Source organism: Lycium barbarum, chromosome 1, assembly GCF_019175385.1.
Source record: "Lycium barbarum isolate Lr01 chromosome 1, ASM1917538v2, whole genome shotgun sequence".
Taxonomy (NCBI): Eukaryota; Viridiplantae; Streptophyta; class Magnoliopsida; order Solanales; family Solanaceae; genus Lycium; species Lycium barbarum.
Genome location: NC_083337.1, coordinates 159,315,445 through 159,342,239, shown reverse-complemented (window position 1 = coordinate 159,342,239; position 26,795 = coordinate 159,315,445). Strand labels below are relative to the sequence as shown.

Below are 26,795 nucleotides of genomic sequence, written 5' to 3'. Positions count from 1 at the left end.
AAAAAAGGTGATCAACCACAAGAGATTGAGGACAACCATCATGCTTGATTTACAGATAAGAGAAACCGCATTCCTTTCCCCAACATTGATCTATTGAACTATTTGTAAGCACATTACATTATCTAAACAACTGAACATGGTCTGATGCCTTCTATACACTTTTAAACTGCAAAATCTCATCAAATACAGAAGCTTATACATTGAACTACAGGATTAAACCTGAAAACTGGAAACTCCTCTCCATCAACCAAAAAAAAAAAAAGAACCAAAAGTTCCCCTATCACTTTCCACAAGAAGAAAAAGTAACAATACAACACCCCTTTTTGCCGCATCAACTCGTACAAATTCGCAAGCCGCAGAAATGGACAAACAATGAAATAAGGCCTCCAAAGAATCATGAAAAACTACCACCTGCAGAGAAGGGAAGAGGTTAAAAAGGCCCTTCTGCACCCTCTCCACTATGATACAGCTACTATGTTCAGATCAAGTGGCCTCAAAGCTCCTTGAACTATCTCCTGCACAGTTCGATTACGCCGGCAAACCTCAGAAAGCTCGTCAATTGGAACCACCAGACCGTTCATATTTGCTCCAGAGGCTGCATCTGACAAAGCTTGTAAAAATCTAGTCCTTTCCCACTCTGTAACAGCTGTAGATGGAATTAAGGACACACATTCCTTTGCCCACTCAAGAGCTTTCAACCCATACGCCCGGGTCAATGCCAAAAGAGCATAAGTTACCTACAGAGGAAACAGCTCCAGACTTAACTCTTGAATGACACAAATAAACTATGTCAACTAAAGAATGCTACATCCTTTTTACCTATCTGCCTTCTGTAGAAAATAAGGATTTGTACTTACTGTTTCTAGTCGTGAACTAGGAAGGGCTCCAGTTAGACAAGCAACCAAAATTCTGGTGATAGTGGGCCCTCGAGGAATAATTACACTGTCCCTTATGGATAGGCAACTTTCTCCATGTGTAGAGTTTGCAAGATCGAATATGTCGGACAAAAAGTTTAATATTGAATTGGAAGCCTCCCTACAATCCAGTCAATACTTCAATATTTAGATCAATCAAAACTTTATAAAATATCAAATAAAATGGATAATGGAATAACTAGAGAAGGAGAAATCCAAATCTTAAAGGGCCAGCATTTCCTCGCAGTTCCTGACTGTTTCTCTTGTAATTAGATAGATGAATGGACAATGATATACTCCCTCCTTTTCAATTTAAGTGTCGTAATTGCCTTTTTAATCTGTTTCAGAAAGAATGCCTCTTCCTCTATTTGGTAACTTCCTAATTCCAACATTTTACATGGCTTGTTTAAGACCACAAGATTCAAAGGAAATCTTGATACACTACCCACATCTTTAGTTTAAGACCACAAGATTCAAAAGTTTCCCTTATTTTCTTAAACTTCGTGCCTAATCAAACGAAGACACTTAAATTGGAACAGAGGGAGTATAAAGATGCTTCTACGACTAACTGATTAAAATTCAAGTACAAGTAGACGTTTAGTCGTTTACTAAAGATGCCGCGTACTTAGCCTCTGGAATGCATATACTAGGGCATAGGCTTTGGAACCAAATATAGCGGCATACGGATATGGAATGAACTGTTGCTTATATTGCATTGGGAAATGCAATAAACATGACAACCAAGGCAGTGAGTAGACTATGTTTTCTTTAGGTAAGGAAATATACAACGAGTTCCTTCAGCATCAGACGAGTTTATCTCTAATTAAGCCGTTCATGCCAATCAAACTGTTAAATAGTGTCGTGCGACTCTCAGTTCTAGTTCATTCACTCAGGCACTTGATCAAAGTTATCTACATGAATCCTTTTCCTCTGCTCTTCTCTGACGGTTATAGTTGCCGATGTCATAAAAACCAGACTTTGGTCACGCGAAGCCTCATAGTGATATACTAGGTCAGAGAAGCCTCCTAGTATTCCAGGAGATATAAAAAGTTGGTAAACTAAACTACCTCACAATGACTGACCAAATATTATCTTTCCAGTTAGGACTTAGGACTACAAAGAAGTTTCATGGATTCTCTGAGTGATATTCATCAGGATGCATGCTTCAGCATATAAAATTAGTTCCAGATGAAGTATTACTCTACGAGAATCAATGACATGACCAGTGCAGATTGGCTGGTGACACATTTTGCTGGACGCTGTATTTCTAAGTATTGCATTCTAGTAGGAGCAACTTCTCCTAGAAGAGCAGGAAAGAAAGTGCGATTGCAAGATCTAGTGTACATCGCACCACAACCACAGCAGCTTCGGAACTCGTGCTGTCAAACTACTCGAAGAATTGAAGTTCATAGAGCTAAGCCTGATGAAACTTGGGTGAAATAACTAAATTGCACTTCGTATTATACCGCATCCATTACATAATAAGAGGATCAAACAATAGAAACTTACCATTGTTTTGTTAGAGAAAAGATACTCTCATGAGTCATCATGACAAAATTCATAAAAGCGAATGATTGGCTCACACAGATGTCATCAAGTCAGTCACAGTCCCTGAACTAATTATATATGTAACAGACATGGCATACACGACATGCAGCCACAAGCTTGAGTTCCGTATGATATAGTTAAATATAAATGTTACACTTATAGATGAAATTGAAGTTTTTCCTCTGAAGGTATCTCAACAATAGTGCTCTATGCATGAAGAGCTAAGATGATTCAACTATAAGACATTTGTCCTCGCAAATTCTACCAATTTATTTCACATTTCTCAAAGTTACTTTATGTAACTGTCCAGAATACAAAATCCTCATCACTCCACATGTGTAGATCCAGAGCTTCTTTTTTACATCAATATAGATGTTTTTAGGCAGGAATATTCATGGGGTGAGGGGGAAATATAGAGAATTTACCTGTGCTGCACGGTGACGCCGACCATGGCACAATCCACCAATGATGGAAGCACAGTAGAAGGAAAAAAAAGTTGCGGACAGTATCGGATACATCTTGATGCCAGCAAAAAACAATCATCTGCTATATCCGGACGGGCAGTGAAATCCTATAACCCATATTTTTGGAGTTAGATTATATAACTAGCGGTAAAGTGCAAAATCAAGCAACAGACTGCACCTGAATCTTTGTAAGAAGACATGCTGTATGGCTAAAGAGAGACTCAATGAGAACTTTCAAGTAATCTGCACAAGATGGATCTGAACCAAATATCTGCAGCAGAAGTTCCAACTGTTGCTCAAAATGGAAGTTGCAAATATGGTTAAAACTTTGCAATGTAAGAAAGAACTCAAATACCTTAATGACTTCACTAGAGAGATAAAGAAAACACGGCTGGTGGTGCTGTCCATATAGTCCTTGTATTTCCTCCAGCATCGCCCCGACTGTAACTCCCATGAGCCTCTTAGAAGTTCGTACCTAATGGATGAAATCATCAGAGTTAGGGAAGTTGTAATACCATTTGCTCGCTGGCGGACTCGGATTAGGTCACCCTTGTCTTCAGAGTTCGGACCAAGTCATTTTAATTTTTAATTAAGCTGAAGAGGAGATTATCAAACACAATTTAAAAGAGCAACATAAAAGCAGTTTGAGGTCATAACATTAAGCAACACAAGTCAGAAAGAAGAAAGCAATCAGTTATGGATGTAGATGTCGAGGCATAAGAATAAAGAAGAGAAGAACATGAAAATGTCAAAGGACTATAAAAAATGCGGCATATTTACAGGAGATGTTGTGTAACTACAGCATTTTCAGGAATAGGCAGCTTGAAAAAGAATTTCCTTGAATCCCTTGGCAGGAGATGACATAGATAACTGAACTTACAGCATTCTTGCAAGCCCGGCAAAGAGACTCCATTGTTCGCATGTCCCACGCACGACTATGTGAATATTACCAAACACAACAATCAGAGAACTTATAACCAAAGAATTATCGTGAAAACAATATTTACAGCAAACAGCTTTCTTACACATCAAAAATGGCTTTGAAAATTGGCCAAAGTCTTTGAATTGCATCTGCAACAGCTTCTGGGTGATTTACATATCTGCAAATGATTTCAGCCCAAAAATTGACAATATGCAAATAGAATCAAACAGATGAACGACAGTACAAGGAAATTGCTTATTACCTAAATATATTTGCAAGTCGATCAAAATGAACTGTTAATTCACGAGCGGTTTTTTGCCCCAAAACCACGGCACCTTGATTGATTATCTCCTGGTAGTTATCTCCAATTATTGGTAAATTGACACTTAAAGAGTCATTTCATAAAATCTTAGAAAGGAAACTAACTTGTAATGGAGCAACAGATGGCAGGCATACTGCCTCAAGGGCCTTCTTAGCATGTTCTGAAGGAAGTTCTGTAATAACCATACTGCAAAAGAAAGGACCAGTGCGTTTATCTTGCAGGGTGGGTTGGGGGTGTAAGGATTTAACAAGATAAGTAACCTGACTAACTTAGGGATCAGCTTCTAAGAAATAGATAATACCTTAAAGCTTCAACCAGATGCAACGAATCTTCGGCAGAAACTTTGAAGGGACCTTCCCCACTGACCGCCGTTTGGTAAATTTGAAACAGACCATCTAGGTACCCACAAAGCTTCTTCTTGCAATCTACAATGACATAATTTTTTTTGAAACAAGCTCGATCGAAAGAACAATTAACTCTGGCCAGAATGTAAACTCAGAGAAGGAGCAAAATCACCAGGCCATTTATCAGAGGCACTGAGTAACCAAGATGCAATTTCACAAAATTAAGAAAAGACTGATCCTAAAATTCTCTTTATGAGAAAGCTCCCACAGATAAACTGGACGCGAATTTGAAACAAGAGGTATATCAATATCTACCAACAAGACTGATCCTAAAATTCTCTTTATGAAAAAGCTCCCACAGATAAACTGGACGCAAATTTGAAACAAGAGGTATATCAATATCTACCAACTAGTCTCATAGATGCTAATTAAATTGTTGACAGAACCCAACCATAAAGTGATAAAATTTGATCAATCGTCAAATACTCCCTCCAGATCAAAAAGAGTGTCCACTTAGCCATTTGCACACCCCTTAAGAAAATACTAAGTCCTAGGCAAAAATAGGTAATTTGACTAAAATGCCCCTAATTTGATTTGGTCACTTAACATTTAATAAGGGCAAATCTGGAAAAGTAAGGTTAATTTTTCTTAATTTGGTAAGTGGACACTTTTTGATCCAAAAATTAAAGGCTAAGTGGACACTCTTTTTGAACCAGAGGGAGTATTACACACAAAAAAAAAAAAAAATTACCCCTAGAAAAATAATTAGTTCTTTAGCAAAAAGTATCACTTTTTTGGATAAAAGGTAAAATTACTAAAAGTAACATTAAAAAGTAGCTAATAAAAACATGAAAAATTGAACGAAGTATTTACCATTGCATATGTGTCTGAAAGCTAAAGCAGCAGCTGCTGCAGAATCTTCACACATGCTCATGCCACTCACAAGAATATCAATGAGTGTGGGCAAGAATGAGAGTCCACTTGATGCAGCATTAAGCCACCTTGAATAAGCTCCGATCGTTAAGCAGACTGGAAATTAGTAAATTAAAAGTACAAATGAGAATAGTCAAATCAATAGCTCATCAGCAGTTGAAAGATATATCTAGGACGATTTGGCAGAAAATGACAGTATATAACACAGATTGCCAACTACTTAGACACATAAACATGAAAGGAACTCTCAAAGAGGAGAGGGTGGAGAGTGGACACTCTTAGGGAATGTTTGGTTAGCAAATACGGGACAGGCGGAGAGGATAAGGATGACGACATTCATATCTGTCTCCAATGTTGTACTTAAGGGACTGTGATATGGTGTCTACATTACTCATTCTTTTATCAATTTACTTATTGTTGATGAGGTGTATCCATCTAATGAAAATTTAACTAGATCCACCACTAGATGGATTTTTAATACCCTCTATATGTTTGTGACTGTTAACTGAAGCCACAAAATGGTTAGGCTAATTAGCCAGGATATAACCCCAATAGGTAAATCTTATCAAAGTAATCTCATAGGTAAAAGAATAAAATGAACCAAACTCCAGATTATTATCTGGCCTAATGCATTCCCCCTACCCTACCAATATCCACGAATCCAAACATCTCTGACTTTGATGGGAACAATTAATTACCTGTCTGAAGTAGTTGGGGCTGATGCGGCAGCTTAGGAAGCAAAGACATAATCTGCAGGTTAAAATAGTAAGGCAACAAAAAAGAAAAACAAATTAACACAATATCCCAAGTAAAACAGAATTGAATGGACATAATTTTCAATCATCATTCAAACCTGTGGCATCACTTCGGCTTCAATATCAGAAACATAATCTGATATAGCTCGTATACAATATAAGGCAGCCTCTGCAGGACGCCAATCAGAATTCCGATCTTTCCCACAGTGACTGATGGCCTGTAAAAACAGCAGAAGTTAATATCTAAAAATAAATGCAACTCTACGGCCAACTAGTGTTTACAAAGACCTTTTTAACTGAAAGTTTTTTCAGTGAAAAATATGAATAGTTGATGTAGTATCTGAGACATAATGCTCTAATGTCTCTCACAATTTTCACAAACAGGAACCAAGGTCAGGAAGCTCTAGTGAGAGGTTATAAAACAAGCAACACCCCAAAATCTCCAAGAATCAAATGTAAACAACAATTTCCAATCTTATGCTGTTTAAATTTGCCTTGTTCTACAACTGCTCTATCCTTACTTAGATGATAACAAGTTGAGATGCCCAGGGCTGAGGGCACAGAACTGAGTTAAAATTTGCGAGAAAAATATTAAGAACAAACTTTTGTATCAAAAATTTACACCTAAAATGCATTTACAGTGCATCCAAGAGTTTTTTTGCTTTGCAGACATCCAATAGCAATTCCAAATGAGTAGAAGGCTATGCCCCAGGACTTCAAAGCTTTCAAGTTTTACTTGCAGTAAGAACGTCTGACATGTTGGTGAACAGAAAAAACATCTGATTTGTTAAGTAATAAACGATCACAACACAATTTTTCTTTGATACTATCACACGACAACTTTAAATGGGTACAATTGATTTCTTAACTGTCCTAGTGTAAATCGGTTGTTATTTATCCAATTCAAATATATTAGCTGGGTAGAAATTTTAAACTCAGAGACGAAGAGAAGGGCAAGGGCAGCCCAGTGCACTAAGCTCCCGCAATGCGTGGGGTCCGGGGAAGGGCCGGAACACAAGGGTCAGAGAGGAAGAGAGTCAAAATAAATTCTCTTTAAACACAAACTTTGTTTAAAAATGAGTTGAGCTGAGAGACAACACAAGGAAACAGGATGACCACCACCTCTAAGACAGGTCAAACCACAAGCTTTCAGACAGCAGCTTTACAGTTACCACTATACTGACTCGATCCTTTGGCAGGCATCAATTTGAAGGACTCTCTCAGCAACCAGACACCACCCCTTAGTAAATTTCTTTTTGTACAAATTCCAGAATAATTCAAAAAGTCAATTTCACAGACGTACAACACGTCCACAACTCCAAGGGAAGATTTCAAGGTTAAGTGCATTAACCTAGTTGACTCTCTCAGAAGTGGTGGTTAAATATTTTTGGTCCCTATAATTTTGGAAGCTTACATTAACCAAAAGAATTTGGTACAGTAATTTGAGAAAGTCAACCATTTCTCCAGGATTACAGTAGTAGTATGCACCTCAACTAGCTTCATATAGAGAATTTTCAACGTAGGTTCACCTCCTAAAACCAATGCTGCATCAATCAAGACATCTGCAACAGCTGGCAAATGGCAACGTTACAGAGTAAGTTAGCATGGTGGAAAGCAGAATCTTTTACATTTCTTCTCAAAACAATAGTTGATACACATTCATGATTGATTTTCCAAATTTTCAAGACAACATGGTAATAGAGAGAGTGCCATCAAGGAAATAACTGATATGTTGCATAGATGGTACAAATTTAGCTAGACACTTGAACAAGGTGATAAGGCCATTGAGCATTATTTCCTACTTTAGCCTCAACCCTTCAACATTGTCTTTTGTATTGTCATCATGAAGAATTAGTTTATAAACTTAACGTTTAGTGCAAGACTTCCTTAGAACAAAAGGTCATCTTTGTCAATCCTAAAACTAAGGTTAAAACACAAAGAAAAAAGCACTTAAAATGATGTTTGCAAACCATAATACAATAGGGCAACAGGTAATATACAATCTTTCCATTTGAGGCCGAAGGGTCCTCTAGTACATAACTTCAAGGTCATGAAGCAAGGGAAAACCAAGCCCTTTCTATAGACATTTCATCTTTTATGTTTTTTTTTACTTTTGAGTGGGGTGGGGGGGGGGGGTATGGGGCGGAGTGTTGGCCAGTTAAGATCTCCCACGTTCAAAAGATGAAAGTTGCCGAGATGAGAATGTTGAGATGGATGTATGGGCACACCAGGAGTGACAGGATTAGGAATGAGGCTATCCAGGACAAGGTCGGAGTGGCATCGGTGGAAGACAAGATGCGGGAAGCGAGACTGAGATGGTTTGAGCATGTGAAGAGGAGAGACACAGATGCCCCAGGGCGGAGGTGGGAGAGGTTGGCCATGGATGGTTTCAAAAGAGGTAGGGGTAGGCCGAAGAAGTATTGGGAAGAGGTGATTAGACATGACATGGCGCATTTACAGCTTACCAAGGACATGACCTTAGATAGGAGGGTTTGGAGGACCCAGATTAGGGTAGAAGGCTAGTAGATAGTCTCGTTGATCCTTTCATAGTAGTAGTCGCATTATCGCGCTATAATTTCTTGTGCTTTGATTTCTGCTACTATCTGTTATTTTCTGTACTTTGATTATCTTATTTTATCTGTGATAGCTATTGTCCCTTTGCAAACTGCTTCATCATGGCTTAATTGCTTTCGTTATTTTCATTTTCATAACGCTTTGAACTTATTGGCCTTATCTGACCTCTTTTTATGCTTTCTATTGAGCCGAGGGTCTTTCAGAAACAACCGTCCTACCTTCGTAGGAGTAAGGTCTACGTACACTCTACCCTCCCCAGAACCCACGTTGTGGGATTTCACTGGGTGGTGGTGGTTGTTGTTGGGGGGTTGGGGTTTACACATGCAAGAACAGTAATGGATATTTAATCATAAAAATGCAACAACATCAGAAAAAACTTTAAGAAACCAGATTAAGTTCAGGGCGCGATCTATAGAATGAATGGTACCATATCTTGTCTGCTTAAAATCTTTCTGGTCCTCCATGGAGAGATCAGAGTAATCCTGAGGATATTGAACTCTGAAAGTAACCTGAAAATGAATACAATCAAACATAAACTTAAAAGTGGAAGAGGATAGGATGGGCAAACAATGTATGTGATTATAAACTAAGGTTATCATGTCCCGGAAGAAATTAAATTAGTTTTTGTCTCCTGAAATAAAATAGATCGATATAAATCCATGCACGATAAGTTAAGTTCAACAAATCTTATATGTCTAAACCAAACTGCCTGCTCCCAAATCCAGAGGACTCACCAAGGAGACGAGTGATTCATATGATGAACGGAAAATCTGCAACCTCCGAGTTTTCTCTGCCTCAATGGAAGTTTCATTGCCATATGACTCCCTGGATTGGTAAAATTTTAGATGCAAAATTTGTTTTGCAGCAAATAGACTGATTTGAAAATTCCAACAGCATTCACCTTTCTGTCAAAATCATCTGAAGATTGTGCCAGAAGTTAAAAGTCATGGAAGCAATATCGAACTCAGGATGTGAAGCAACTTCAAGTAATGCATGTACAATCAGCATTGATTCATCAGAACCTGAATACAGTTGTCATTTTTTGTTATACATAAGTAAGAACAGATATCACATACGTTTTTTAAGCACGCCAACCTTCTTTGGGAAGTCAAAGAAAAAGAAATTACATCTGGAAGGGACTAAGAAAGAGAGGAAGGATAGCTACCAGTGGCAATCAATTCAACATATGCATCGCCCATGTCAGCAAACAAACGAGCAATGGCTTTAATATCCTCCTCATCCTGGAAGTGAAAGGAAGAAACAAACAACAGGATGATCAAATAATTAAAGAACAGCCATTTCTACACTTAAAAAAAAAAAAAAACAGAAAACCTAAAGCTCCATAACTTATCGTGTCACCACAAAACCCTTCAACCAATAGATCACAACAGAGAAAGGGATAGAAGATCATGAAAATAGAAACAAAGGCATACACCTCCCAAGAACATCATAGATATGGATTGGCAGATAAGCCGGGAAAAGCAATGAATTCTTATGGTGTTAGTTTGTACAGGGGATTATAAATAGAAGAATACTTTCCTAAGAATATATAGAATTCAGAGTTGGTAATAGCCTGAGAATTAAGTTATGGAAGTGAGATTATGCGGTGATAGTACTCTGGAGGAAGCATTTCCACCTGCTTATAACGCGTGACCAACAGAGATGCCCAAGTATTTGAATATATGAGGTGGGAAAACCAAGAAATTAAATGGGACGTAACTTTCACATGACTATAAGAGACTTAGAAAGGGGAGAGGGCGAAGAATTTCTACAAGAATACTAGTTGGCCAGTATGAGATGAGAAGATAGGACGCTATGGAAAAGGGGAGAAGTGCAGAGTAGTTTATGCTGAAATTGTCATATAGGAGTTTGCAAATGAGCATTTAGGGGGGAGGTCTGGAGGAACTAGGTAGGTGTTGTTTACCAAGGCACCCCAAGAAGGTACCTTGCTTGACATGTACAGCACGAGACGCAACTTTAATGACAGAAACAGAAGTAGGGTGGTGAATGGTGTTCTTGTGTAGAGGAGGGGAAATAATGATCATATCATGCTAAATTGCAGGTTTATAACACATTATGGAACCTGGATATGTCTATGTTCGACGAAACCTGGGTGATGCTGTTTTCGGTGGCAGAGGCAATCACTAGTTGGGAAACGCAAAGATCAGCAACAGAACACGGCAGTATGGAAGACCACTGTGTATTTTTTTGGACTACTTGAAACGAGAAACATAGAAGATGTTCCGTAATAGTACAAAGGATATAAGATGCATTAAGAATTTCCCGAGTTATATATATATTTTGTGGAAAAAAAAAAAAAGAAAAAAAAAAGAATACCAGATGACTAAAACAACTAAATAGAGAATCATGGTTGAGCCACCCTCCCTGAGCCGGAAACAGCCTCTCTACCTCCCGAGGTAGGGGTAAGGCTTGCGTACACACTACCCTCCCCAGACCCCACTTGTGGGATTACATTGGGTTGTTGTTGTTGTTGTTGGTTGAGCCACCCGCTCAGTCTGTAAAAAGTTTTTGACACCATCTCGGGGTGAAATCAATGAATGATCTTGACTTGTCAAAACAACAAAGAATTCCCAAGAATATCATTTAAATTTACTTTCAAATAATTGCAACTAGAGCACCCACCAACCAATTCTGCGTAATGGTGAACTGCCCAACAATCAGCAGTAGACCAACTATGTTACCCTCATAACATTCTACAAAATAAAGAAAACAAGTGCACAGGAGGAGCACTATGCCAGACATTAGGAGCATAACAAACTTTTTCAAAGGTTTTCAACCAGTAAAAAGCATTTTAGGGAACTCAATGGCCTAGAATGAGATTTTGGTGAATCCCCCAAATTGGGACCCTGGAAGGAGAGGAAATGGAAAGTGTAAATACCAGCCATAAAATGACCCAATCATTCAAAGTATCTTAAAAGGTAGTGTATTTAAATTTTCTTAGCACCAAAGACAAAGATGACCAAAAATACACATTGGCTTTCAATCTGATCACCATATAATTTTTTTTAATAAGGTAAGTTTTATTATTAACAATTCAAAGAAAGCTCCCGTATACAAGAGATATAGCAAAAAGTAGAGAATCTACATCAAAACATGATTCACTACAAAAGACACCCAATCATCTATATAAGAAGGAACTATGAGGGTGCACCAAAAAGCAATCAAAGAAAAAAGCTATTCCTTAAGTGTGCAAACTCATTTTCGATCCCCTGAAAAGCTCTCACATTTCTCTCTTACCATATGATCACCATATAATTTCTGCACTCAACATCTTTTCATCAAGAATGCCTCCCAAAAAAGAACACCAACAAATTTCTAAATGTCTAAACTTCATGTAAGTTTAGGAAAAGAAAGAAAAAAAAAAAAAAAAACCAATCAGAACTTCCCTGTTCAATGCACAAGGTATATATACCTTTGAAGGATCTCTGAGCTGAGGTTTCAGACTCATAACTTGAGGAACAATTACTTGAATCAAGGGCAATTGTGACGAAACTCCACCAGAGTTTCTTGCTGCTGTGTAGTGTATCAATTCAGAAATGACTGCAAAAAGTGGAATATAAGGAAAACATAGTGAATTTTCCATCAAACATGTTGTAGCAAGCACATAATCATAACAAAATGTAGGAGAATTGAAAGACGATTATAAGTAGAAAAGAACGAGGGAGAAGGCCATGAAACCACAGTAATTTTCCAACTTTATCAATCTACTGCATAACAATAAGACTTTTTTTTTTAGACTGGTAACATAAGACTTGTAAAGTGAAACAGACTATTAATCAGTAAGATATGGATTCACTAATAATGGACCTCGGTTAAACTTTATCCAACAAAGCAGTGATTACCTATGAACTTAAGTTGCATTCTCTTTCAACAGTATGAGATTTTCTATAACCTAAGCCTCATTTGAAAAGGTTTAGGATAGATTTATTTCCAATGTAGCTACAACTCATTTAACGAAGAGACTATAGGGAATTGAAACTACAGTTAAAATCCCCAATAGATTACCTTAAACAGCTTGAGATGAAGTGTATATTATAATAGTTTGTCGCACTAATAACACAAGATCATAGTAATGAATTTATAAGAAGAAAAGAACATGAACCCAAAACATTCACAGTACCATTAACGGAGGCCTCAGACAATATTTCAGAATTCAAGCTTGAGAGAGCTGCAAGCACTAAAGGGTGTGAAGAAAGGGTAGATGCAGGTATCCTGAAATAGAAATAGTGCTGTTTTAAGCAACAATATTCTGTTATGTTCACAGGAAATAGAAAACTGATGCACACTAGATTTACAGACTGAGGAAAAATAAATGTCCAGTTCTAAACGAGTATGCAATTGATTTCTATGATCACAAAAACTGAGATCCAACGCATGCAGAAGTAGAAAAAAGAGGACAGAAGAGAGACTTAGTCCAAGCAAATCCTTTATATCTAAAAGTCGCACTTTATTACATAAAAAGTACAGTAAGATCAGAAGACTTCCTTTTCATAGGACAGAAGTATACCACCTAAAGAATTTATCTAGACAGAAAAACTTGTCTTGTGATTTGTTGCACAAACTGCGTGACATATATAAGTCCATAAAATGGTTCTACTAATCAGTTACCTAATCAAGAAATATTGTATGTTACAATAAGGAGTTTTCCCGTCATTAAAAAAATTATTTACCTTATCAAGAAAAAATTACTTAGGTATGCAAAACACCCGTTTGTATTTATATTTAGGTCTGAAACAGGCCACCTCGTGTGCAAACAAATTCTTTTTCATAGACCAAGCATGTGAAAATATTTTTGTAGACCAGTAGCATAGAAACTCACCTCCAACCCAAAACCTTAGGACAATATGTGGAACCTCAATAACCCCCCTTTGGATGCCTTGTCTATCCGATGTGGGATTTTATATATAATTCGGAAATTAACTGGTTCAAATACAGTATACTTTTCTTGTCTCTCCCACTAATATTTATGCCTAACTTGCACTCACTCTCCACACCAACTCTGTTATTTTTTTATTTTTTTGATAAGGTAAAAGTATTCCACACCGACTCTTAAAGATGTTTCAATCATAAAGACGACAGGCAATGTTAAACACCTATAAATTACAGCAAAAGAATCTCCAATGAAGATGGAAAATGTTCTGCATTCAAGAAGACACGCCATAGAGTTAAGAAACATCATGTACTAGCTTTTCCATGAAATCGGGGACCAGCTTCCCCAAACTTGCAACTTTAGTTTGGGAACAAAACAAAATCACAGGAACCATCAAACAAGGATTACAATCTGTGCCAAAGCAAATCAATGTTCAGCATGTGAATACCAAGGGACTCAGAGAAGCCAAATAATACCTATGCCTGAGCCGTAGCCAAGAAGCGAAAGCCTCAAGGACCTGTCAAGTAATTGGAAAACCGATTAGTAATAGAAGGAAAAATACTGAAGCAATCACAAATCATCAAGTCAATTTTTCACCTTTAAGAACTATGAATAAAAACGAAAAGTAAACGGTAGGCACATGCAACTTCCCTTTATAATATCTTTCATTTCCTAGAGCATTCAGAGTGTGTACAGAAAGAGCTAAGAGAATCTGGATTTTGATTAGACATGTATCAGTTGACCCCATATCTTGTGTAGAGAACCTATATTATATGGACTCTTTCTCAGGTGCGTATCCAAAATGGGGATGCTCTGTATACAGAAAGATCTAATTGTTTTGGTTAATTCTTAGTGTATTTTGAAGAATCTGCACTATGTATTCACACTCATAAATCATAATACACATATACACGTGTACAATCAAACAACCAGGGGTATCTCTGTTTTTGTTAAATAATGGTTCACAATATTACTAAACATGTAGATCAACAAGAGAATGCTAGAAGTGGAGTCACAATTGGACTATTTACGTTACAAATTTGTATTAACGGGCTACATCATTTACATCTCATTGTTGCACCAGAAAGTGAGCGAAGCAATACATCCATATTTGAGACTAATTAAATTTCCCATTTCACTCTCAAAATTCTAATATTCCTCAAGCAGAGATTTTACACCCAGCCACTTATCCTACATAACTCCGAAAGGCATAATTGATGTAAAACATAATAATCAAGACAGTTACCGGACAAATATAAGCATCCCAGTTTATAAATTCCCTTATACTCTCAATTTTGAGGATAGTTATTATAAACTAAGAAGTAGTATGTTTCAACCCTGTCCTCGTTACCTTTTTCTTTTCATCTAACCAATTGCAACTCAAATTAGAGCATTCTTTTAACGATCATCAGCTCCATTATGATGTGGAAAATATGCATCCCAGTAGACAAGCAGAGCTCAAGGAAAAAATGAAGTGCAACACACTGATTATGAAAATTCCCAATTTTATATAATTTGGATAACAAAAGAAAGTGATACAAGTTAGGGAAAGAACAGAAAGAAAATTACGAGAATCGGCCACAAATGGTCCCATAATTATGAGAGTAGGTTCAAAATAGTCCCTTAACTATGCACTTAACAGTTTTGGTCTTTTAAGTTTAACAAAAATGGCCCCTTAACTATGAGGGTTGGTTAAAAATAGTCCCTTAAGTATGCCTTTAACAATTTTGGTCCTTTAAGTTCGCCAAAGGTTAACACTTTTAGTCTCCGACAAAATATTCATTGAACTCTGTTTGTTAAACTTGACGAGAACTATGAAAAGAAAGGTTAGCCAGAACTCACATTTAGAGGTAAACATTATTAAACGAAATGCCAAATACCTCGGTACAAAACCGACGGACGTCAGTTGGTTAATAGTGAGGAATATTTTGTCGGAGACTAAAAGTGTTAACTTTTGACGAACTTAACGGACCAACATTGTTAAGTGCATACTTAAGGGACTATTTTTAACCAACCCTCATAGTTAAGGGAAATTTTTTATCAACTTGTGGCAAACTTAAAGGACCAAAACCGTTAAGTGCATAGTTAAGGGACTATTTTGAACCTTCTCTCATAGTAAGGGACCATTTATGTCCTTTTCTCAGAAAATTACACAGAAAGCAACAGAAACTATTTTTTTTAACCTATTATCAGAACAGACCAAAATCAAAGGTCCCTTAAAATCAAAGCATAAGTTATAACAATTTTTGGTTGCTAATTCCTTTTCTCATAAATAATACCCGCATAAGTTAAGAGGGGATATGTGGGATATAATGTTGAATAAGAACACAGCTATTGGTAATACATGGATGAAAACAATTAAACTGACAGAACTGCCACTCCTATAAGCATACACACCTTTTTTTTTTTTTTTAAAAAAAGTAAACATATATTTTAAATTTTACACTATATACTAATTTTAATTACATCAAACCAAACATCCAACAAGAAATGATTTCCTAATCGCTGCATAACTTCTCTCTCTCTCTCTCTCTCTTTTATTTGGATAAGGAACTTGGCTCTAAACCAAACAACCTCTTGACTATTCGTATATTCATCAAATTGGAAATCTCTATCAGGAGATATTACCAATCAGCAACTTGAATTAGTCAAAATATCAGATGATTAAGAGGCACAAAAGGAAAAAAGTAAAGCTCACCTGCTCCTTAAGTTCATTGATATTCAAACAGGCAGTCAAGATATTAAGTGCAGTCTCGATAGCAGAAGCAAGTTCTTTTACAAACTGGCGTCGCCTATCAGGACGAGCAGCTATCTTGTAGTTAAATTCCTCCTGTGTGAAGACACGTCCATTACCAATATTGTTCAAGATTTTAAAAGAGGCAATATTTCCTCACAAAATGCAACAAGGACATAACTTTGAAACCTCTAATGTTTTGTATCTTAAATTCAAATAAATTGAACTAGTCCTTTTCAATAATTAAAAAGCATAGTAAGAACCAAATATTTACCGTATGCTTTAATAAAACAGTGAGACTTATACCTCAGGCAAAACTCTAAGAAGCTCCAGAAAACTCGGAATAAACTCAGGATGAGAATTCATTTCATCCCTCAGCCAATTTATAATACCACCATCTCCCCAATCATCCGCAGGCACATGAACAGCCAAAGCAGCCACTGCAAGACTAATCTATAATAAAGCATTTAGTACAGAATCTTTTAATTAAATGTCGCATATTGTTTATTTGACAAGAATATCTAAAGTTACCTGTGTTCTAACTTTTGGGGGACCCTTATGAAATGTTTTCAACAAGGTCTGCATTTTGAAATCACCAAACTCATAGTCAGGGGGAAAATATAGCATTTGATAAATCTACATACTTATTTCTACCCCTTTTTTTGATAAATTAATAAAATATTATTAATAAATGGCATAAATACCCGTACACAATGTCCTGTGCACCCCCGGGATTAGTCGGGGCTCAAAGAGACCCGGACACCCGGTGCTTAATCAAAAAAAAAAAAATACCCGTACACAAGAAGTATACCAAAAAATAGAGGAACCTCACAAAATATGGTTAGACACACAATCCTCTATATATAACAGGATCTCATGGGTGCACCAACACATAATAAAGGAAAAGAGGAGGCGTACAAGGATATGTATGTTTATGCACATATAGAGCAAAACCTGACGGCAGCTTATGCAACTCATCAAACAAGTTAAAACAGTTTGATCAATAAAATTATTTATCTTACCAAAAAGAACAAGTTACAACAGTTTGCTTTTACGGTTTTAGCAAGCTGGACAACTAAACCACCACAGTATTGGAGCAAATTTTCCACTAAACCTTGGACTCAGCCATAGCTACACATAAAGAATTCACAGTTGAGCTGTTAACAAGCACAGCACGCAATAATTTGGAATGTTATAGTTTAGGATCCAAAACAATTTCCTTTTTAATATATATTTTATAATCATATTCCTCTTCTTGAATGTAACTCAACCCAATTTGGTATATCAATAATGTTTATAATTATTCCTTATATTGAGCATTCAATGTATTTCTGGAGTACATTTAGATGAAAGCTCTCCTGATTCTTGATTCCTTAAAGATTGGAGCTTTAGACAGCAGGTCGTTAGGAGGAAACCCTGGGTACCCAGAATTTATTTTGTTTTTAATAACCGTGGGTCCGTGCAGAAATTTATCGTACGTCCAGATGACTTCTCCAGCTTTGTCTAGTAGAGGAGTATACATGACATCTTCAGTTGTCTAGACGATTGGCTAGACAGTTTAGAAGGAAAAAGAGAGCACCTTTTTGTTAACCCTCTTCTGTAAAGGGAATCCCAAATAAAATATAGTTTACTTATTAGTTATCAAAGAAAATTATAAGAATCATATAATCTTACAATACCTACACCTAGCAAACTACATTATTTGATGGAAGGCAACCCATTAAATAAGTTTTTATAATAATGGAGCAAATCTAATATTTTTTTCCCAATCACTTTCTTTCCTGTGGAGGAATAACTCTACCACTATCCCAGAACATGAAAGCGGTGTGATGATACCTGAATTGAGAGACGACTGCCTAGGAATAGAACTTATGATCAGGCAAATAACGAGCATTCATCCCTAGTACCTATTTCCTTGTATTGCTAGTAATTAAGATGTGCCTTATATATATCACAAAAGAAACCATAACAGTTTCATACACCACGAAGGCCGAAGAGGAATCAATTTAATTCTCCCTATGATTCACAATTTTTTGGTTGTTGATCAAAGTAAGCAATCTGCTGGCAATATGAATGAATCTGATAAATTCTAATGATAATAAATATCCAAGTTGTAAATATTAATTATGTAGAGATTAAAAACTCTCTCACGTTCAGAGAATCCCGCAATGGACGAAAAGCTTCAGAAGGTAGTTCTTCAAAATCCCGTTGAACCTATCAATCAGATAAAAAATGCCCCTATGAAATTGCTGATAGAAAATACTGACATAGATGGATACTGATATCATTTATTCGAACAATTCAGTAGCTTTTATTTGTAAATACTTCATTGAGAAACTGAAAAATAAATGAATAGACCTCCGTAGACGCTCAATATGAAGATTACCTTGCTTCTGAGAGTTTGAGAACAGAATATTAATGTTTCTTGATTGCTAGATGCATCATGAAGCAGATTATCAGCCACCTAATCAAATACAAGAAACTTAGTAAAGCACCATTGTGTGAAGTCAAGTTACAGAAAAGAAAGTGCAAATGCAATGATATATTTAGTTGAATAATTAAAAGTGTTACGAGAACTAGGTTAAGGGAGAGAGCTAAAATTAACATATGCTAACAAACCATGTACACCACAATCTCATGAACATTAAACCAATCAATCAACTACATCAAATCCCAAAAACTAGTTGGGTAGACTATATGACTCATCTATATCCTTTCCGTTCTATGCGAGGCAGCCTAATAGAAACATCGATCATCAGGCACGGGCACATAAATCTTAGGAACCTAAAGCAAAGCAGCTGAAGAGGGAGACTGTATTGCATATAATTAAACAACAATATCCCCCTTGTCACTTAATGTGCTCGACGTACCTTTTCTCCTAGCATGCAGACTAATCGCAACAACCGGCTAGCTATTTGCTTCTTCTACATGGTAAAAGCAATCAGTCACATTTAACTCAGCAGTCACATATAGAACAATGTTGTCAAAGGCGCGCTTAATCCTCGAAGCGAGGCGCAAAACATGTTGAGTGCTTTGCCTCTCTTAATGTGCGCTTCAGTGTTGTCATCAAGGCTCTAAGACATACTTTTCCTTACTGATGGCTGTCTCCTGAAGAGGCGACACACAACAATTGATATTTCACTTTATCGTATTTTTTTCAATTTCTTTGTCAATACATTTGTTATTCATGCTTATTATTATTAGTTAGGACTAAACATATATATTTGTATTTTTCTCTCTATTTGCGCCTTTTTTCATTAAGCCCACACTTTACTTGCACTTTGTGCTTAAAGCCCCAATGGACCTTAGAGCTCTTTTGCGCTTTTTGTTTTTGATAACACTGATATAGAATAGTAAATACTGTTGCATTTATGCTCCTCAAATCGGGCTGGACTCAAATGGTCTCCATTTGTCACCAAGGGAGTTGCAGTAGTCAGACGTAATTGGCTAACGACGTTTTATCATCCTGTGATACGCCATCACATGTAAAACAGGCATATTGATTATGATTGAATCCATGTTATGGGCATCACATACATATTAATGATGCACCTTGCACTTACTTTTTTATCCATTAACTTTGTAACCATTATGACGGCAAAATTCAGATACCATCACAATACTCTTGATATGCTCTTAATTAATCTGTTTAAGATAGATATGAATTCCCTGAATTAAATCATTACTTATGTTCTCTTTCTATTGGACATTCAAGTCCTCCCAAATGCCCAAAAACTGCTATTCGAATATGACAAAAAGATAGAAAGTATTGCCATACTGAACTTGATTGGCGTACAAGAATAAGTGCTTGCTTCCATACCGTTAAACTCAAATGACTACTTATTGACCAATGACCCCTCCTCAAACCCAACCATCAATCACCACCTAAAAGCACCTCCCATTTCCTTTTTTCTATGATGTAAAAATATTACTAACAAAGGTACCAAGAAGGTACATAAACATACGACAAAATCCGACAACTCCCTACAATAGACTCCACGCGTAACCGTGTAAGTACCTCCCATTTCCCGCGCCAATCAAAGTTAATCGCAATCCAGTATTTTGTCGTCTATACTGCATTCACAGCACCCTAAAAAAACACCACTATTGATTTAACAGACACAAACTGAAAACCGTACAAACAGAACTCAAATCAAATAAAAATCAATCAATCAACTATGTCTCAATCCCAAATTAGTCGGGTTCTCTAAAAAAATCCCCTTTATCCCATTCCACTATTAGGGTCAATCTGAAATGATTTTTTTTTTCTTGTCCCCTCCATAAAAATCGAAATTCTTGACCAGCTCGGTAATGGCATACTCAAAATCAAAACCCCGAATCCCATTTTTCTTTATCCATTTCACTATTCGGGTCAATCTAAAATAAAAAATCTTTTTTTTTTCTTGTCCCCTCCATAAAAATCAAAATTCTTGATCAGCTAAGTAATGGCATACACAAAATCAAGAACCCAAATCACATTTCTCTTAATAAATGTATCCATTTGATTGAACTTAGAAAGATCGAAGAATAGTCAAAAGTAATTAGAGAAAATTATTCAAACCTGCCAAGCATCAATTGTACGTTGAAAATCCTGTAACCATCGATCTGCTTGCATACGAACGGCGTCGTCTGGATGATGATAAAGTGCATTTAGGGCTTCTTTAACTGTGTTTTGTAACTCCATAAATCTTCCCCTCCAACCCCAAAATCAACACAAACAGCTATATATGAATATATAAAAGGTACTTATAAATCGCAGTTTTTGTATAAATTGAGTGTGGATTTCTTTGGTTTATAAAGTGAGAGTTTTGAAGGGTTTTTTTGGCGTTTTCCGTTAAGCGGTTGCGAGTAAGTGTCAGTGATTGAGGGAGTTTGGAAGATGTGTAGGCAAGGTGTTCGATGAATTGTCACAGTGAATACACGATTGGTCGCAAGGGGGAAGAACTTTTGAATAAGAGAGTAATCCTCTTCTTTAGTTTTGTACCGGTCCTAACATGGAATTTGGAATTTGAATATTCAAGGGAAAAGATTATAAATAAATAAATAAAATTGATACTTTTTTTTTTATTATTTTTATTAGGGGGTAGGGGAAGGAGATTACAACGTGGATTCAAACCCTCACCAATAAGGTGAGAATTCAGGTAGTGAACCAATTGAACTACTAGATTCCTACTAAAATTGATACGTTAATGTTGTTTTGTTGTTACCGTGGTAATACTTTGTTTTTTTTTTTAACCTTATATTGGTTTCCCAAGTCCAAAAGTTGCATTGGAGTATGCCAAGAATTCGCGTCGTGTAGGGCTCGTTTGACAGAAACCCTATATATCAAGAGCTCGAATTCGAGACATCTGATTAGAAGGAGCAACCCATCAGCTGCACCACATCATTTGGCGGCTACCGTGGTAATCAGTGGCGGAGCCATGCATCCAAGGGTGTCAACCGACAACCCTTCACCGAAAACTTACACCGGGTAAATATCTAAAAAGAACCATTTTTTTATGTACATATACTATGTGTTAAACCCCTTAATTTCGTCGTATATTTACTTTTTTATATTTTGACGCCCCTTATGATAAATTCTAGTTTCGCCACTGGTGGTACGGACGCTACAAATGTTAGCCAATCTTGTTTAGTCCTTTTATTTTTTATTATGCGTGTGTGTTTTTTATTAGATATGGATATGAACCTTCTTTTTTGTGCTCATATATTATTACTAGACGGCCTGTGCCTGTGCGCCAACACTTTAGATTATAATGCATCTATGTGTATGTAGTTGTCTTTGAATAGTGATTATTTATTTATATATATATATATATATATATATATATATATATATATATATATATATATATATATATATATATATATATATAGAGAGAGAGAGAGAGAGAGAGAGAGAGAGAGAGAGAGTATATATTATGTTCAAAACACGATTAATATAACATTGTAGTTTGTGCTCCGTATCTAAAATTTTATTATATTAATGTTTGCTACGAATACAAAATCAGCAAATTTATTAATATTTTTTAAAAGACAAGACTTGTTTAAAAGGAAACTATTTTTTTCTCTTTGAGATAAAATAATAGCAATATTTAAGCATCAGCTGATACTTTCAATTTTAATTCGATTAATTTAAAGGTGTAAAATACTTATTATTTTTTATCAAATTTTGATTTGGACAATTCTAATTCAAATTATTAAATTAATTTTACATGTTTAAACAAAGTAGAAATTGATTTTCTATTTAAAAGAAGAAATACTGTTTTTTAATTTTTGGTAAATATTCTCGATTTAGCTCATTTTACTTGTCATGTTGTCTTTTGCATGGTTTTTTAAGAAAACGTCGATTAGAATTATAATTTGACTAATTTACCTTATTCATTATTTGATTTCCATTTGATATTTTTTTTTACGACATTAATCTCTTTTCACATTTATTAGAGTAAGAATAAAATAAAAAAGTAATTATGTTCTATCTTATTTTAAAATATAAATATTTTAAGTATATTTTTTTTTAGTGAACATAACAAATAAATGATATGGCGGAAGAGCAAATACAACAGTTTAATATCTTGATTAGATCTCAGGCTAATATAAAAAAATAAAATAAAACTGTATGGTTTGACTACTTAACTTTTTGAAGAAAAACAATTTCATTTGCTCCCACTAATGGATTGATACGCACGTGGAAATGAATCCATCAGTATTGACTTAATGAGATACTTTGGAAATACATGAATATTGTTTGATTTTTTAATATGGAGCGCACTTTTTTTTTTGGAGATTATTAATTTGCACTATTTTTATGCATATATATACTATGTTCAAAACACGATTAATATAACATTGTAGTTTGTACTTCGTATCTAAAACTTTAGTATATTAGTGTTTACTACGGATACAAAGTCTGCACTTTTTTTTAACATTATTTTTTTTTAATATGGGGTTAATTTTTTTTTTATATTGCTTAATTTTATTAATATGGGGTCCACTTTTATTTACAGTGAGTTTGGAGATGGTGGGTTCCACTTTTTTTTGTTTGTTTGTTTTTTTTTTTTTTTTTTTTATATTGCTTGATGTTTTTTAGTATGAGATCCACCCTTTATGGGGTGCATTTTTTTTTTTTTGGACATTATTAGTTTGTATTATTTTTATGCATATAATGTATATACATATACTATGTTCAAAACACGATTAATATAACATTATAGTTTATGCTCCGTATCTAAAACTTTATTTTATATATATATATATATATATATATTAGAATTATGGGGCCCATAATTTATTTTTTTGCACTTTTTTTTTATATATCGCTTGATTTTGTCAATATGGGATACTATGTTCAAAACACGATTAATATAACATTGTAGTTTGTACTCCGTATTTAAAGCTTTATTATATTAGTGTTTGCTATGAATACGCACGTGGCAATGAATCCATCATTATTGACTTAATCAGATACTTTGGAAATTACATGAATATTGTTTGATTTTTTAATATGGGGTGCACTTTTTTTTGGACATTATTAATTTGCACTATTTTTTTAATATTAGTTGTTGTTTAATATATATGGGGCGCGCGATTTTTTTTTTTAAATTGGAACGGATATATATATACCATAGAATTATGGGGCCCATAATTTTTTTTTTATATTAGTTGTTGTTTAATATATATGGGTGGGGCGGCAATGAATCCATCATTATTGACTTAATCAGATACTTTGGAAATTACATGAATATTGTTTGATTTTTTAATATGGAGCGCACTTTTGTTTTTGGACATTATTAATTTGCACTATTTTTATGCGTATATATATATATATACAATATATATACATATACTATGTTCAAAACACGATTAATATAACATTGTAGTTTGTACTTCGTATCTAAAATTTTAGTATATTAGTGTTTACTACGAATACAAAGTCTGCATTTTTTTTTACATTATTTTTTTTTAATATGGGGTTCACTTTTTTTTTTTTATATTGCTTGATTTTGTTAATATGGGGTCCACTTTTTTTTACAGTGAGTTTGGAGATGGTGAGTTCCACTTTTTATTTTATTTTTTATTTTTTTTATATTGTTTGATGTTGTTTAGTATGAGGTCCACCCTTTATGGGGTGTACTTTTTTTTTTTTTGGACATTATTAGTTTGTATTATTTTTATGCATACAATATATATACATATACTATGTTCAAAACACGATTAATATAACATTGTAGTTTATGCTCCGTATCTAAAACTTTATTTTTTATATATATATATATATAATATGGGGTGCACTTTGTTTTTGACATTATTAATTTGCACTATTTTTATGCATATATATATATTAGAATTATGGGGCCCACAATTTTTTTTTGCACTTTTTTTTTGACATTGTTTGTTTTTTTAATATGTGATACTATGTTCAAAACACGATTAATATAACATTGTAGTTTGTGCTCCGTATTTAAAACTTTATTATATTTCTACTATTAAGAAGAGCCGGTTGGGCTCACTTTTTTTTTTTTTTTTTTTTTTTATATATCGCTTGATTTTGTCAATATAGGATACTATGTTCAAAACACGATTAATATAACATTGTAGTTTGTGCTCCGTATTTAAAACTTTATTATATTAGTGTTTGCTATGAATATGCACGTGGCAATGATTCCATCATTATTGACTTAATGAGATACTTTGGAAATTACATGAATATTGTTTGATTTTTTAATATGGGGTGCACTTTTCTTTTTGACATTATTAATTTGCATTATTTTTTTAATATTACTTGTTGTTTAATATATATGTAGCCCACAATTTTATTTTATTTTTAAATTGGAACGAATATATATATATACCATAGAATTATGGGGCCCATGATTTAATTTTTATATTAGTTGTTGTTGTTTAATTTATATGGGTGGAGCCCACATTTTTTTTTTTATTAAGTTGGAAACGGACGATGAGAAAGTGACGAAGCATGGGTATACCCCATGCTTCTATATAGTATACCCATACTTCTATATAGTAGTAATTTTGTACTCTATATGTTTTTCACTATTTATGTTATTCTTATTTGTATTTGAAGAATTAAATAATTGTACTCTCTATGTTTTTTACTGGTTATGTGATTTTTATTTGTATTTGAAGAATTAAATAATTTTTCTTTAACTATATCTAATTTATATATTTATTAACTAATTAGTTATAATCAAATAATTCTATATATTTTTCTGAATTTCTAATTTATGTAGAATTTAATTTTAGAAGTTAGAAGCTTTTAACTTTGTACCCAAACTCCTCAGAAGTCGTAAGTAGTATAATTGATTCTTACAAATTGTCAATTTCAGTTATTTTATTTGTCATTTTTCTTTCGCAAAAGTCATATGAGTTCAATTTAAATACATGTGGTAGCGCATTCAGTTCATTCACCTCATTTTGTTCCAAACTCTCAAAACCTAGTATCAGAAGTAGTAGAATTGATTCTTACAAATTGTCACTTTCAACTATTTTTGTCATTTTTCTTTTGCAAATGTCATATGAGTTCAAATTAAATATATGTGGCAGCCATTCAGTTCATTCACCTCATTTTATTTCCAAACTGGAAAGCCTTAGTATCAGAGGTAGTAGAATCAATTCTGACAAATTATTAGTTTCTGCTATTTTATTTGTCATTTTTCGTTTGTAAAAGTCATATGAGTCAAATTAGATATATATGGCAGCACATTCATTTCATTCACCTCATTTTGTTTCCAAACTCGCAAAGCCTAGTATCAGAAGTAGTAGAATTGATTCTTACAAATTGTCACTTTCAACTATTTTATTTGTCATTTTTCATTTGCAAAAGTGATATGAGTCAAATTAGATATACGTGGCAGCAAATTCAGTTCATTCACCTCATTTTATTTCCAAACTCGCAAATCCTAGTATCAGAAGTAGTAGAATTGATTCTTACAAATTGACAGTTTCAACTATTTTATTTGTCATTTTAATTCGCAAAATTCATATGAGTCAAATTAGATATACGTGGCAGCGCATTCAGTTCATTCACCTCATTTTGTTTCCAAACTCGCAAACCCTGATATCTAAAGCAGTAGAATTGATTCACAGTTTCTCACAAATTGTCATTTTTAGCTATTTTATTTGTCGTTTTTTCTTTCGCAAAAGTCATATGAGTTCAAAGTGAATATACGTGGCAGCACATTCAGTTCATTCATCTCATTTTGTTTCCAAACTCGCAAACCCTAGTATTTTATAAATTGTCAGTTTCAACTATTTTATTCGTTGTTTTCCTTTGCAAAAGTTATATGAGTTCAAATCAAATATACGATGTAGCACATTCAGTTCATTCAGTAAAACTAGTTTTTGGACACGTGTGTTGCACGTGAGTCTCATGCCTATCA

The 26,795-nt window shown here is 34.7% G+C and overlaps 1 protein-coding gene across 1 annotated transcript; it reads right to left on the bottom strand.

Moving 5' to 3' along the window:
* Positions 1-8: 8 nt before the first annotated feature.
* LOC132601121 (transportin MOS14) lies at positions 9-21,409 on the bottom strand. The gene is made up of 27 exons (XM_060314300.1): positions 20,963-21,409; positions 18,788-18,865; positions 18,553-18,615; positions 16,933-16,980; positions 16,708-16,854; positions 16,366-16,497; positions 14,144-14,184; positions 12,918-13,009; positions 12,210-12,337; positions 9,942-10,017; positions 9,678-9,798; positions 9,511-9,601; positions 9,204-9,285; positions 7,691-7,773; positions 6,301-6,420; positions 6,146-6,197; positions 5,388-5,543; positions 4,472-4,595; positions 4,275-4,356; positions 4,111-4,199; positions 3,952-4,026; positions 3,807-3,861; positions 3,282-3,401; positions 3,105-3,197; positions 2,888-3,033; positions 858-1,035; positions 9-737 (listed from the first exon to the last, which is right to left on the bottom strand). The coding sequence occupies exons 1-27, from the start codon at positions 21,083-21,085 to the stop codon at positions 459-461; spliced, it is 2,874 nt and encodes a 957-aa protein (XP_060170283.1). The 5' UTR covers positions 21,086-21,409; the 3' UTR covers positions 9-458.
* Between the last annotated feature and the right edge of the window lie 5,386 nt (positions 21,410-26,795).

What these genes read in the sequence shown, in the direction of transcription:
- LOC132601121 (XM_060314300.1), bottom strand. Translation starts at nt 21,085, where the DNA reads ATGGAGTTACAAAACACAGTTAAAGAAGCCCTAAATGCACTTTATCAT. An exon ending in GTACAATTGATGCTTGGCAG is followed by an intron (nt 18,866 to 20,962) that starts GTTTGAATAATT and finishes GTATTTGATTAG; the next exon opens with GTGGCTGATAATCTGCTTCA. An exon ending in CAGATGATTTTGACAGAAAG is followed by an intron (nt 9,602 to 9,677) that starts GTGAATGCTGTT and finishes TTACCAATCCAG; the next exon opens with GGAGTCATATGGCAATGAAA.